The sequence below is a fragment of the Phyllopteryx taeniolatus genome, chromosome 13 (assembly GCF_024500385.1).
Source record: "Phyllopteryx taeniolatus isolate TA_2022b chromosome 13, UOR_Ptae_1.2, whole genome shotgun sequence".
Classification (NCBI taxonomy): Eukaryota; Metazoa; Chordata; class Actinopteri; order Syngnathiformes; family Syngnathidae; genus Phyllopteryx; species Phyllopteryx taeniolatus.
In genome coordinates, this window is record NC_084514.1 from 6,127,291 (window position 1) to 6,142,785 (window position 15,495).

A 15,495-nucleotide genomic window follows, 5' to 3' on the forward strand; every position below is an offset into this window, starting at 1 on the left:
GAAAAAGTTGTAGATCCGCGGACGAAGACGCTTGTTGCGCCTCCAATCCCAGGAAGCAAAACACGCTCGGAACCTGAGTGAGGCATGGAGTGACACTTTCGACCTGACCTAGGAACTCACACATTCGGCATTTAATGTAGTTATTAAATTTTTTATTTAAAAAAAAACAACAACAACGAGGAATAAGTGTGTGATTCGTGGTGGAGCTACTGCTGGGACTCAAACACTCGTCGGACATTTAAACTCTCTCCTGGCGGCTCCCGGGTAACGTCAAGCGGCTCCGGCTACAATATTTACCGGCGACGTCAGCTACTCGCGGGTGTAGTCTATTTGCTGGGCTTGTTTTAGCAAGCTAGAGCTAACCCTGCGGTTTTTGCATGTTATTACTCACGCGGATAACCCTGCGGTGACGATTTTATATACCGGCGCGGTTACTTTGAGATTATGATCTTGGGGTGAGTTTAATTTCTAAAACAACAGTGGAGTTGTAATGTAGTTTGGCGTTAGTTAAAATGAAGGGGGCAGGGATTTAGCGCTGTGGAGTTCCACACTCCAGAGTATTTGGAGCCGACTAATTACTGGAAGTTGAATCATTATGGTAAATTAAAAACTGCCCAGTCGAACCAATTTTAAGACTTTAGCTAATTTTATTATTAAGCAGGTTTAACTTTTAGCACGTCTGACTTGACAAAGGTAAAACTACAGTCAGGCCTAATAAATAGCTATATCAATTTAGCGTTATTGTATTCTTGCAGTGGTGTAGAACTACACTGCATCATACTGAAGGGTGTTTCTAATAATTTGACCCTGTTGTGTAGATAAATAAACCAAAATACAGTATTAGAGACAGCTCTCAATGTGGCACCATAAAGTTTTACGGTGTGTGTTGTTTTATGTGGTGGAACGAAAGCAGAAGTTACACCATTAATAGTGTATCTTTTTTTTTTGTGTTTTTTTTAAATAAATAGGTCTGTTTGACAATGATCCCCATGACGTCTACCATTCCTAAAGTCTTATTAGAAGGGACAGCGCGGAGAGTCATTTGGGAGGACTAGACGCGAAGGATCCACAACGGCGTGAATCATGCCCTTGCCCTTCGGCTTGAAGCTCAAGCGCACAAGAAGGTACACCGTTTCCAGCAAGAGCTGCCTGGTCACCCGCATCCAGCAGCTCAATGGCGAGTTTGTGGAGTTCACGCTGTCAGTGGAGAGCACGGGCCAGGAATGTTTGGAGGCAGTCGCTCAGAGACTGGAGTTAAGAGAGGTATGTCAGCAGTACATAGGTTTGCTTGTTGTTTTCTCATATGAGGTTTATTAGAGTGTTGTTGCACTGTCAGCAAGAAAATGACAATGTTTGAATTGTCAAGGAGGAGACAAGATAACAACATTTGTTGTTGTTGATTTATATTTGTACCATTGAATGCAATGGCTATTTGAAGACTCATACCTATACAGTGGAATATTTACATTTATGGATTTAAGAACCGCTCCACTGATGATGCCGTCTCATCAGTGGTCCACCCACCCGGAGAGCAAGAACTTCTATGTCTGCCTGCTCTTCTTGGATTTCCCCTCTGCCTTCATCACCATCATCCCACAGACCCTGTGTAAAAGCTGGACATTCTAGAGCTCCGTCCATCACTGGGAAACTGGGTCCTGGACTTCCGGACCAACACACCACAGACTGTCATGATCCACAACACCATCTCCTCCTCTATCACCCTAAACAGCGTCGTGGGGAGCAGTTTCTTGAGGAGCTTCTACAGATTTGTGTTGGAGAGGGTCCTCCGATCAGCACAGCAGCTGCTGTACTGCAGAGAGGAAGGCACTACAAAGGAGGTTAAAGGCTTCTCAAAAGATTGTGGGGAACAGCCTTCCTGCCACCACAGGCATCTTTCCAAGCAGATGCAGAACGAGGGCTCTCTACATCATTAAAGACTCAACCCACCCTCACACCTTCTCTTCCACCATCTCCCTCAGGCTGGAGGCTACGGAGTATCTGGTGCAGGACCACCAAGCTGAGGAACAGATTCTTTCCAGAAGCTGTTAGACTGTTAAAAGTTGAACAGTTCTCTGTAGCACCGACACCAGCCACCCCCATGCCTATTGATCCCTGCACGAGGAACATTTTATTCTTTTAAATTTAGTGTTGAGTCCTTGAGCACACCTGGGACTTTAGGTATCAAATTTTGGGCCATATCATTTGTAAATGTGTGCTGGGATAACAAACTCTAAATTGGTCTAAAGTGTCAGGAAACATACAGCTTATACCATTCGGAAACTGACCAGAATTGTAAAAAACAAAAAAAAACAAAAAACACCTCATAAGATGACCAAAATTATCGGGAAAAATATTTTTTTAAGTCGTAATATTCAATTAAAAATATTGGGAAAAATAAGCCCTGATAGTAGTACAGTTAGATCAACCCAAAATGTTAGGGTCAATTGTGCCTCTAAAGTTGTACAATTTGGAAACAGACCAAAACTATTGAGAAATATTTTCTACAGGGGCCACAAACTGGAACAGTCGTGGGCCACACAAACATGCTAATGTCAACTGTGTTCCAGATTAATTTAATGTATTTATATAAAGCTTTAAATTGTCTTGTTTTATTAACGCTACTTGTGTAGCTGTTCTATATTGTTATAATTAGGAAAGACACATTTTAAACACAAAACAGTCATTAAAATTACATACACTATATCGACATTAACATTAAAGTGCAACCAAACTCATATCCTTGTTTTGGTTCTGAATACATTCCATATGTGTGAAGTGCTGAAAACGTGCAAAGATTGAGAACAATATAGTACTAAATTGTTGCGATATCGGTCAAGACTCTTTCTTCATCGCTTTCTTTCTGAGTGTGTTATAATAGATCTCACACAAGATTTGCAAACAAATATGTACTGTATCTATAAATTTTTTATTTATTCGAAAAACAAAAAAAGAAAACACTAATTTGGAGAGAGATGCTATTTTGTCGGACAACGACAAGAAGAACATGAAAACATTTTACCAATTGCATATTCAGTTATTTTTTATTTTTTTTTTGGATATAGGAAATAGTCTAAACCCTGGAACCAACAGATTCTATTTACATTGTTTTCCAAATCAGAGGTCGATATTGCATTCTGTCATGCTTAGTTTTGATTAACACCCATCTCATTTACGTCAATCATATGATGTTTGTGCTTTCTCCACGTGCTAGATAACGTTCTTCAGTCTATGGTACCTGAACAAACAGAACCAGCAGAGGTGGATCGACCTGGAGAAGCCGCTAAAGAAGCAGCTGGACAAGTATGGCGTCGAGCCCACCGTCTACTTCGGAGTGGTGTTCTACATCCCCAGTGTTACGCAGCTGCAGCAGGAAATCACGAGGTAACAAGGTTCTGTTTTGTTTAGTCTAAAACTGATTTTTATTTTTTTTAAATAGGATTTGTCAAGGAAACAATATCGTGGCTAACAGTGAATATTAGCAGTCAACTCCATGTGACTGCATCTTTAATTTGCTGTCATTTTGTGGTACAACGGTACGTCATCACTGTGTGGCTATCATAGCAATCCCCACATACTCGCAATTGCCCCCTATGGTGGCTGAGAGCAGCATAGGGGATGGTATCAAGCAGTCTGATAGGATGATTAGTAAGTGCAATAATCTTCCTGCAATGCCACAGCGTCACAGTTTTCTGTCCACCATCGTTAAAGTAAAGTTTAAATGAGTTTGTCACATGGTGTTGACTGTTAAGCTTTTTTTGTTATAGTAAAAGGGAATTATTTTCTCAGAATTTGGGCAAGTATATACGATAATTCTCTTCCTTTCAGCCCCTTGTCCATTTGCTGGACTAAAATGACCACATCTATTCCTACAGATATCAGTATTATCTACAGTTGAAGAAGGATGTGCTGGAGGGCCGCATCTCATGCACTTTAGAACAAGCTATCCGTTTGGCTAGCCTCGCCGTGCAAGGTAACGTGAATGTTTTGAATGCCTCTTCTATTGTGGAACACGTTTTGTCACCCGCTGTCTCAGACAAAGTAATTGCTGGCACCACAAATAGTGATTATCCATAAGACGCAATGTTAACAACACTGCCTGAAACACTGCCTCCTTGCGAATTGTTCCTCGTATCATGGCCTGGGGCGTTTATTGACTCAACTGCAGAGTGACAGGCATTCGAAAGGAGGCCAATACTCGTGCAAGTGCATTTTTTATAATAATTTGTAATAATTATAAACCATACCTAAAAATATTGGCCATCCCTCTGATAAGTCGTGTCTGCCACTTAAGACAAATGTACGCATCCTTTCCCCCTTCTCAGGAATAAATGGGTCATAACTGTAATTATCTCAGTTCATAGATGTCTTTCTTCACCCTTTGATAATAAAGACTGCAAACTACTGAGCCCATTTGCACTATGTTGCTAACCAAAATGGCAGAACCAACACACTTACACAGAACAAGTGTGTATTACTGTTAGTTTGCCTCGTTTTTGTTTAAAATTGTTCTAGGTTTTTCCTTAAAATTTAAATATAGTTGCAGTATTGTTTAATGTTGTTAAAAACCAGCCACTATGCAGTATTTTTCCCCACAGCTAAAATATTCACCATACAATATAACACTGTATTATATGGGGCCGCCACAATTCTTTTTTTTTTTTTTTTTCTTTTTTTTTTTTTCTTTTAAACCAAGAGACAAAATTTGAGGTAGCAGTTAATTGAGTCAAGGTATCGATTAGAGTGGAGGCCATTATTTGATGAAACATTTGTCGCACCTGTCTTAAATGCCTTTTAAATGTAAAGTTGCCTATTTTGCAGTTTAGTGACTGGTGACCCAAAGTCAAAGCGCTGCAATCTGAAAATAAATGTCCCTTGTTTGTTTGGTTAATAAACAGACACACACACACACACACACACACACACACACACAAACAGTGACTTGTAAATGTGTGAATCTGAGTTCCACCACCGTGAGCCCAAAGCTCTGACATATCCTACCAACCTTTTGGCCAGCCAGAAGAATCTCAAACACTGCTGGCAAAGTTATATCGGGCTCTACTGCTTGTGTGCCTGCGTTTTAGCATAGCAGAGCCTTTGAGATCACGGGTGTGCTTCAACGACCTTCACCATTTGCATGTTTTATATCTGCTTCCGCCACAGCCTGTTAATTTTCTTTAAAAAATGTCAAATTGTGCATAAATTATATGGTGTAACTCCCATTTGATATCCCCGATGGGGGCACTGGAGTGAAGGGCGCGCTTTAGAACATTGCTGATGCCGAGGATAGTGAACATAGTTGCGAGTGTTGCCAGCAGTCAGGCTGCAGCTTCAACAGTTGTGTTGGCACTGTTTGACCTGTTTACATCTGAAAGAAAAAGAAAATACGTAGTGCATTCTTGAATGCAAGTTTAAGCTTTAGCATTTGGCATAGTGGACTTTTGTTAATTCATCTTTTCCTCCTTCAACAGCGGACTTTGGAGACTTTAATCGCTACGATTCCCAGGATTTTCTCCAGAAGTTTGCGCTGTTCCCTATCGTAAGCAGTTCCTCTTTTTTCTGCTGTACCCATGTGAAGAAAGGACGCCTTACCCGTTGGTTGCCTCGTGCGAAGTCACTTTGCATCATTGGGGTTTTTTCGTTTCAGGACTGGATCCAAGATGAGCGAGTTCTGGAGGAGGCTACTCAGAAAGTGGCCCTTCTCTATCAGTCTTACAGGTGAGCGGCATTAGCGTACTGCCATTAGTTTCCGTTCTCATCAGCTGAATAATCCAAGCAAAGCAAAATGCCTCACAACAAACCACATGGCACAACCACTTATTGGTCACAAGAATGTAATGGAGAAGGTTTTGCTTCTGGACTAGCTAATAATCATAACACACCACTGACAGTGGCATAACTAATCTTCTCAATCGCAGCAGAGTTCTCTTGCAAGCAGACCGAGACCACTTCTTCAAGCAGTCTTGCTCCACACATAACTGAACAAACTGCACCACCAAAGTTGGTTTTAAAGGAGACATACTTTTTTTTCTCCAATTTAGAACAGTTCCGAGATGTCCTAATAACATGTCTGGGACATGCTTTTGTCAAATACCCCAAGGATCAAGAATAGCACGTTTCTTGTCTTTCTGACATTGGCCAGTTTTTGTGTCTCATGCAAGTGAGCGACTGTATATGCTGCCGACGTAGACTGCTGGGCCTTTGGTACTATGACGAACGGTGCCGGAGCCTTAGCTTTGCGAAAGTGACTTCTACTTGCAGAGCGTGGGGAGAAAAGTGGGCATCCATAAAGACTAAAAAAAAAAAAGGTGTGTCTATGTGGCGCATAGACACATCACCAAACATACGTAAATACCCACCGTGTCAACACCTTCACCGAGCATTCAAGTTTGTGCCTGCCCACACTTTATGAGAGACCAACTATTTATTTACAAGATAAAACCTTCTTTGGTTCTCTGTAACAGTTACTGTGCACAAGTTGTTGAAGTTATTGACTTGTTGTTCTCAGGGGATTGTCGTCTCCAGAGGCCGAGATGTTGTACATGCAGGAGGTGGAGAAAATGGAGGGCTACGGCCAGGAGAGCTACCAAGCCAAGGTCTGTTCTAGCTGGCCTCCAATGTGTGCCATAAAATGTCACCCCTTTATGAAATGAGTTGCTTTTCTCATGTTGTGTAAACAGGACAGCACGGGCTCGGATGTGACGCTGGGCTCTTGCCTTGATGGGATCTTTGTGAAACACAAAAATGGCAGGGCTCTTCATTTATTCAGGTAATCCAGGTGGTTCTCAAATGTTCTTTTACACCTAAAATGTGGCCTTTAAGGAACCGAGTCAGGAAGACTGACAGCTCTATAAACATTGTCTCACGCTTGTGCCTGCATAGCGACATGAATTCTAGACTTGCTCTCCCATGCGTGTTGTTGGTATTGAGCATTTTGGTGTGCCTGCAATGACATCATGTGTTCTTCCTTTCTTTTTTGCTTGAATTGGCCATGCAGGTGGAATGAAATTAACAACATGAGTCACAACAGGTCTTTCTTTGCCTTGGAGTTGCTCAACAGAGAGGAGAGTGTCCAGTTCCAGACCGTAAGTCTCTCTAGCTCTCACTCTGTGCACCTTCTGGACATTGCTCTCTCTTATTGGATTTAGGTTGAGCCAGTCAGAACAATGTGCCTGTGTTGTTCTTGTCTGGCTATAGGCCATTAAAGTTACATAGCATCGGCCGAAAGTCTGTGTGCAGGAACGTATTATCAGCCGCAGTCCTCTCGCTGTCTCTGTCGTTTTCACTTCCACTTTTTTTGTCCTGCAGGAAGACATGGAAACTTCCAAATATGTGTGTCGTATGTGTCTGGCCAGACTCAAGTTTTATAAGATCAACAAGAGCAGCCTGTAAGTTTCACACGTCTAGCCCACTTCCTGGCTCTTTGTCGTTTGTTTTCTGGCAAGTGCCACTCCTGACTTCTGGAAGACTCATGTCTGACCTTCTACTCCTAACCCACCTCCGCCTCAGGGAGGAGTGTGACCCCATGCCTCCTGAGGGCTCCCAGAAGTCTCTCCTCACTCTAGCCTTTCCTCGTTTTCCAATGCTCTCCCGTCCCTCTCTGCCTTCCAATAAGGGGTGAGCAGCGCAGTTGCCCAAGTAGCACGTTTCAAAGATAAATGGAACAACCAAACATAAAAGCTAGAAATATACAACTTTCTTTATAAAGATTGTCAATTTTGATGCACTGTCAACAATAAGTTTATTATTGTGGTTTCAGCAGTCAACTGAGAGCTGTTGCTAATATTTGTTTGTTTGTTGGCACTAACTTTTTCAAACCCACCCACCCCCCTCCCCTAAGTTTGAGAACCCCTTACTTACATATTAGAAATGTCTCTGTGTGATGCAGTGATTGCAACACACACCACTGCAAACTAAAACTGCAATAATAATTGAATACCTCTGATGATGTCAATCCAAACTGGGGTATGTTGTCTTTGTAAAAGCAAATAAAAATATTTATAAACAGATTTTATTTCTAAATGTATTCTACTTACTATACCTGTACGTTAGTGATGATGTCCAGTGTTCAGAAAAGGCCCCTCTGACAGCTACTTTTTTGACAGCTGCTTCTGTGTGACCCAGTTTTGTATCCACTTTGTCCATATTTGGCTAAGACTGCTCCCTTTCCTCTGATTGGTTGCCTCCGTGTAGAAGACCCAATCGTGAGAGCACACGTGTTTGTTATGTTGGCAGCGCTGGCTCGGGAGCAGAGAGGTAGGCGGAGATCTTCGCCAGTGACATAGATGAGCACGAGAAATTCGAATGACGTGTTCAGGCCTCTCAGCAGAAAAACATCTGGCTCAGGAATGTGTGGACGATTGTAATTCATATTTCACATGTTTACTGAGGCACCGTAGAGCCAATATAACATCCCAATTACTATAAAAAGTTTGTTTGGTAACATATGGCACATTTAAAGCTACCACGGTTTAATAAAGGCAATGTCCCTGAGCTGTAAGTTGTGAGGAATTGACTTTCATTGTTTACTCCTAAAATTAAGACTGCATATAATATGTTCTGCTAAAAAATTATTGTGTGTGTTTAAGTAAACCGTCATTGACCATTTGTGTTTGACTGACTTGTTTTCTCACTAGACAAACGCCACCTGCAGTCATCAACCCGGTCAGGCGTAGGTCGTCAACAAGATTGTCCCTGGTAAGTTAAATGCACATGATTGTTTATTTATTCAACAATTAGTTCCCACAGCACAATTAATAAAACAATAAAACATTTGAATAAAATCTGCAAAAACTTATTTGTGCACATGGAGTACAAAAGTAATAAACATGATAGTTATGTATGAACACTGAAAAGATAATGTGCACATAAACTTAAATAATGTTTAGTTCCTCTTGGAAATTGTAATAAAAATTAAAATTGGGCACAATAATAACTTCTTTGCGCAAATGGAGTGCAAAAGTAGATGCATGATGACAGCTCTGTATTGAAAAAGTAAAGTGCATATATACTTAAGCAATATTTCTATATACTTGTTAGGGTTACGGTTACTATTATTTGCAGGGTTTTTAATTAATACCAAATTAGGTAGCATGTTTGCGCTATTGTGACAATGCATTTATATTGCTTAAATATTAGTATCACAAGAACACTAAGTTGAGTCCCTTTTTTTTCTGAACAGCAGCCAAAGCCTCAGGGCTACATGATGCCCCCGCCACAAATGCACTATAATGGCCATTTCACGGAGCCTTACACCTTATCGCAAGGTAACTTTTTAAACTTGTTTGCTGTGTCAGCGCTCATCGTTAGTGCTTATCCTGGACATGTTGTCTGTCATAGACAACCTGTACATGAACAGCCAGAATGGTTACTACTACCACTCCCAGACCAGCTTGGACTGTCCACCTATGGAGTACAGCAGCGGCGGGCGCTTGCGTAACGGCAGCGTGTATAGCGCCCACAGTACCAGCTCCCTGACCAACCCCCAGCACTACCTCCAGCCCTCACCAATGTCCTCCAACCCCTCAATCACCAGCGACATCACCCGGCCTGACTACGTGCCCACGCATCGCCATAGCGCCCTCATCCCGCCTTCTTACCGCGCCACTCCTGACTACGAGACTGTAATGAGGCAGAAGAACCGAGGAGGCGGGGGGATGCTCTTGTCCCAGGAGCACCGTCAGAGCCACTCCATGAGGAACCTGAACATCGGGCACTCGTACGCTTACAGCAGGCCGGACCCACTTGTTTACAGTCAGCCCGAGATCAGGGGAGAGCATGGTGGCGCCGCCCAGCACCACCACCACTATCCCTTCCACATGGGCTCCAGCTTTCACAGCCCATCGCCGTACCACCCTTACCCCATCGAGAGGAGACCTGTGGTGGGGGCGGTCAGTGTCCCGGAGCTCACCAACGTCCAGCTACAGCAAGCCCAAGAGTATCCGGCCCCCAACATCATGAGGACGCAGGTGTATAGACCACCGCCGCCGTACCCGTACGCTCACCCTCGGCCCGCCAACAGCACGCCAGACCTGTCGCGCCACCTTTATGTCAGCAGCAGCAACCCAGACCTGATCATCACACGCCGTGTGCACCACTCTGTCCAGACTTTCCAGGAAGACAGCTTGCCTGTGGCTCACTCCCTGCAAGAGGTTTCCGAGCCTCTTTTGAGCGGACCCGCGCACAGACCGCCTTACCACGCACAGAAGCGCAACTCCATCGAAATCGCAGGACTGGCACAGAGCCTCGAGGGGATGCGGCTGAAAGAGCGGCACGTGTCCTCTTCGGCGGCCGAAGCGGCCACGCCTCCTGCGGCCCCGCGTGGAGGTCGATCGCAGGGTTCCCAGCTCAATGTGTTTTTGGAGCGAGCCAAGACAGAAGACAGGGGTGACACCAAGGACGTGCAGTATGGACACAAGAAATCCATCTCCGACGCCACCATGCTGGTGCACAGTAGTGGCGATGAGGAGGAGTTTGAGGACAATTTAGGGCGCCACACCCCGCTCTCTCATGATGCAATAGCTGCCATCATCCCAGAGCAGCCTCTGCATCACACCTTCACAGCTCCTCAACAACAGACTCCCCTGGAGCCCCCCCCTGCTTATCCCATCGGCTCGACTCTGGACCCCTCGCTAGCTTCCGCCCTCACCTACAAAGTACACCCCCTGATTCACGAGACTGAGCCACTGTACCTGCGTGAGGTGCGGCAAGCCAGAATTATGCCCTCTGTGTCGGAGGGAGACCTGAGCGGCGAGGCCAAGACCAAGTCCAAGAAGGACTTCAAGAAGAGGCCCGTGTCTGACGTGCCTCAGGCCAAGAAGACCATCGAAGGTTTACCTCCTCCAGTGAGTCATTTTTTTACGTTTCACTTTAAGCCCCTTTCACACAGCCCATCAAAGCAGCCTTTTCCAGGTCACTGTGTCACTAGTGTTGGAGTCTACCCATGAATTTGCTGGCTTCTGAGGTAGTATCACGGGTACGGCTGCACGATTATGGCCAAAATAATAATCACGATTATTTTGATCAACATTGTATCTCGATGAATCATCACGATTTTTCCTTGTTAGGGAATTAAAAAATGTTTTTTTATTGCACTACTTTGTAACAATTTTCAGTTCAAAAGTGAATTCTATAAGAATAAATGATAGATAATTAAAAAATACATGTACACGAAAAAATTCTACTTAAGCGAGGGCTAACTTAATAAATGTGCTATTACAAAGTGCAATCACGAATTGCAACTAAATGGAAACAAAGACAGTTAATGCATAGAAGGCAATAACATTAGGCTCCAAGCACTCTTTTTATTTGAAAATCCCCATTGTTAGTATTGTGAATTGTCAAAGACGGTATGTCGCTGTTGGTTCTGCTTGACCATTGGTCAGTTGTGGACGGTCACAAACTGCACAGAGCTCGACAGTTGTGATTTCCCTCTCGAGTTACTCCTGGCGATTTTCCGTTGCGGTCAGGCCAACCGAAAAGTTGAAGTCAAGGCAGCCACTACAATGATTGATAATAGTGTCTAACCGTGACATGCCGCCTCTCTGCTAACGTGCTGAGAGGGCCAACTTCAAAATAAAAGCTTCATATATGACAACATTGGACAACAATGCCATTTTAGTCTTTTATTTTGAATTTGGCACCAGAGCGTATTCCTCGAGTTTAATGACACCTTAACCATGCCTTCGCCCTCTGGTGGCTGTCTGACTAGGTTGCGGGCACTGCCGAAAATGAAGCATTTTTCATAATTATGCAGCAGTGCCCGCATTTGAAATGTAACGATCAGGCTCATTTAATTGTTGCAGCCATAATCGCGATCACGATTAAAATTCTATTATTGTGCAGCCCTAATCACAGGTGTAATAGAGGCATCTGTGTATGGGGATTCGGCAATGGCAGGACCAGGGTGCAAAATTGAACCCCTGACACTTCTCCCGCCCTTAGACAACTATTGTGTAGCGATTTCCACCCTACTTTCTGAGGTGATGTATACATCTAATTATCTGAATGCGGCATGCTGCGCTATCTGTGCGTAAACAGACACATTGATGTTTGCCGTTTCTGTAAATTGTCTTGGAGGCCTTGCCTATATTACAGGTCTAATGCTCCAATTTTGCAGACAGCAACAGTGTGAAAATCCCTTTTTTGATTCCTGCAAGGATCTATTTTTCTTCACCCCACTACCATGCAATATACAAAGATGCAACCCACACGTTTGAACCATAAGTACTGCAACCTGACCACACACAGCACCACAGTTTCCCATGTTTTAAGCTGCTAGAAAACACCTTGTTTTTTTTTTTTTTGGGGTGTAGTCTTCCATATATATTCTCATTTCACTGGCCCCTCCTCCAAGGCGCATTCAATCTCAATTGGCCTTCAGCACTGTATCAGAGTGACATCAGCTGCTGTGGTATGACACTCAATTCTGAAAGAAGTACGTCTGGAAACCGGCCAGGTGACATTTCACTTGTGGCACTCCAAGCGGGGTCTTGTTGTCTCCACCCCCATCGAAGCGAGCCACCTTCACTAGCTGTGAGAATCATACAGACCGTCGTCCTCACCATATCCCTGTATGTACTCCTCTCGTCACGCTAGGGCATGAAGAAGAGTGTGCGGTCGGATGTGAGGAAGATGGGGCCCCTGAAAGTTGCCAATCTGAACGGCCTGTCAATATCCAGGCACCTGGCGCAGAGCGATGTCAAGGACGAGCCTGAACAAGACTCTAATGACGAGAGGGTAGGGATGCATTATGAATTTAGCAACCATTTGACTTGTTTGCAGCTAAACACGTTAGCCTCGTTCACCTGGATAAGCATTAAACTGTACACGGTGAGTGTGAATTTCTATTTAAAAATGACACCAATTGGATTTTGTCATGCAAACACTTTTGATATCCAGTGGAAACGCCAAAGTGGAACACAAACCCTTCTGTGATGCTTCTTCACTTCTAATTTTAGTTAAATTTTTCCTATTGTTAAGGGAAGTTTATTTGCATGGCATCATTCGTACACAAGGTAAATCCATCGTGCTTTTAGAGACAAAAAATAATGAGTAAAAACGCATTAAAAGATGAAAATCATGATACAATCAAAACACAGATTATCAAGTTATAAAAATAAAAGCAAGATCTTGAAAACATTATTGTTCATTTATGCAAAAGCAGTTTTTAGGCCAGATTTAAATGTACCGATAGTCTGAGCAGATCTCAAGTGTTCATAAATTTGTTTCATCACCTGGGGGCATTGAAACAGACTAATGCTTCACTTCTGGAAATCCTCAATAACCCGAAGACCTGAAGGGTATGGAAGTCTCAGAGGCAAGTAAAAGGTCTTGAACACTGTCATGCATCTATCTTGTATACTATCGTGAACCCATGTTACATAAACAGGTCATGTATTCCGTAGTGAAATCATTCATCACAAACGAATCTCCTTCACATGAGGCTCATAAATAGTATTAGCTAGCATACTATCACGCCTCAAGAAAAATGCACATCTGCACATGGGCGAACAAATGTGTATACTAGCAATTTACTCAGTCACTATGAAGTCATTAAACTCACCTTTTGACATTTACACACAATAATAAATGTTAAGGAGTACAGGCAAATTGTAACAGCAAAGTAGAAAAACTGAGGATAGGCTTCCAAAAAAATATCTGCGAATATGCGAATGCCAAACTGTGAATTAAGGGGGTCCACTGTATTCATAAGTCTCCCAACATTTGCTGTCACATGTGACCACGGTTAGAAGTCCCAAGTCTTGTTTGCCATTTGGGGCATCTTTTTGCTGAACTTTAAATTGTTGGGCTTGAGTTTGAAGGTTCCACTGTGCTATTTTATTTTATATTATCTGTCATGTGAAGGGTATTCAGAGTCCAGATGACAACAGCAGGCTATGCGAAAACATATTCCAGTTTGGATGTGTTTTGAGTTACATTAACCTTTGACACAACATACTAAAAAATGGTAAATAATTAACTAAATCAGGGCTACCTGGTATGTCATCCAGTGCAAAGTCCTGGAGCGGCACATGGAGATGGGCGAGCTGCTGAAGGAGTACGAGAGCATCCCCAAGTGTCGTCCGGCGGCTGAGTGCACAGTCGCCCAGATGGCCGAGAGCGCAGACAAGAACCGCTTCCATGACGTGCTGCCTTATGATGACACCCGTGTGGAGCTGGTGCCCACCAAGGAGAACAACACGGGCTACATCAACGCATCGCACATTAAAGTAAGCGCTCGCACATCCCAACGAGAGCCGATAAAGGGCATGAATGAAAGATTTGATTGACACTGTCCCCACGATTGCTCGGGAGTGTCCTGTAGAATGGTTTGAAAATTCAGACCGTGAAGCCAATTTGACTTCGGAACATCAAATTTGGTAAGAATGACCATCCAACAGCGTTAGAAGACCCACAAAAAGAACCCCCGTCTGTAAATACAAGGGAGTCTGCCACTTTGTTTTTGTGGCCACTTTAGTCATTTTGGCTGTTTTCGATTTCCTTCAAAGATGGACCACCAGATTTTGGAAATTCAGCCCCTGAACCCAGTTTCACTTAAAAACTTAATTTTGGTCAGGCTGTCGATATTGACTCGGCCCACAAAAAAGTATCAAGAAATCCATACTCAAAAAAACTAAGTCAGCCAGCCAGTGTTGGGTTTGTAGCAGCCATTGTATCGTCTTTTTGGCGTTTTCTATGTGATCTTCAAAGATGAAAGATGAACTTCTCCTCGAGATGTTGAAAACTCAGCCCATGAAGCCAGATACACTTTGCATCGTGAAATTTGGTAGACATGTCTACCATGGGTAGAACAACTAAAAAAAGTCTCAAAAACCCATGCCTGAAAAGACACAGGAAGTCTGCCATTCTGGTTTGACACAGCCATTTTTGGGTCTTGTCCATTTTTTTTTTTTTCTTCTGTGCTAGAGATTTGGTCTGAATGCTACCAAATTTGAGTTACCCATACTAGACAGATGGGCGACACTACTTTAGGTAACATTAGAATTTTTGTCATTGCGTGTGGGCGCAGCAGGGCGTTGAGCCTTGATGACTCGCCATAAATCTCGTCTTATAGAGCTGAGCTTTACCTGTGAGAACAAAAGACACAAGCGTCCAGAAAAAAATGTGCGGCATGCTGTGATGCAAGAGAGTGTCGCGAGGCTTCTGGTGTGACAGGTTTTACTGTAAGTCATGTTATTTTTGTGTCCTCTAAAAAAAAAAAGGAAACAATTGTCGTTGTCTCGGCAGATCACCGTCGGAGGACATGAGTGGAATTACATCGCCAGCCAGGGTCCTCTTTCCAACACATGCCAGGACTTCTGGCAGATGGTGTGGGAACAGGGCGTCGCCATCATTGCCATGGTTACCGCCGAAGAGGTGCATCAAATATTTTACTAGTCCCTTTCTCTCTGCCTTCGAAAGCCTGGATTTTCCCTCTTTTCTAATCTCCACCTGGCAAATTTATGCATTTGGCGGGAGGAACATAGCCAGAACAAA

The 15,495-nt window shown here is 43.4% G+C and overlaps 1 protein-coding gene across 3 annotated transcripts in view; it reads left to right on the forward strand.

Moving 5' to 3' along the window:
* The window catches only part of ptpn21 (protein tyrosine phosphatase non-receptor type 21), a 19,662-nt gene continuing 4,167 nt past the window's right edge, over positions 1-15,495 (forward strand). The window contains exons 1-17 of one of the 3 annotated variants that reach the window (XM_061796146.1): positions 1-136; positions 969-1,263; positions 3,212-3,381; positions 3,873-3,970; positions 5,469-5,536; positions 5,645-5,715; positions 6,506-6,593; positions 6,678-6,766; positions 6,995-7,082; positions 7,306-7,385; positions 7,507-7,614; positions 8,634-8,694; positions 9,179-9,263; positions 9,337-10,841; positions 12,595-12,735; positions 14,010-14,228; positions 15,247-15,375. In XM_061796146.1, the coding sequence (XP_061652130.1) occupies positions 1,084-1,263; positions 3,212-3,381; positions 3,873-3,970; positions 5,469-5,536; positions 5,645-5,715; positions 6,506-6,593; positions 6,678-6,766; positions 6,995-7,082; positions 7,306-7,385; positions 7,507-7,614; positions 8,634-8,694; positions 9,179-9,263; positions 9,337-10,841; positions 12,595-12,735; positions 14,010-14,228; positions 15,247-15,375 (3,180 nt within the window). In that variant the 5' untranslated portion in view covers positions 1-136; positions 969-1,083. Of the gene's footprint in view, positions 265-968; positions 1,264-3,211; positions 3,382-3,872; positions 3,971-5,468; positions 5,537-5,644; positions 5,716-6,505; positions 6,594-6,677; positions 6,767-6,994; positions 7,083-7,305; positions 7,386-7,506; positions 7,615-8,633; positions 8,695-9,178; positions 9,264-9,336; positions 10,842-12,594; positions 12,736-14,009; positions 14,229-15,246; positions 15,376-15,495 lie in introns of all 3 variants that reach the window. The other 2 variants (XM_061796144.1, XM_061796147.1) reach the window with 2 other exon arrangements.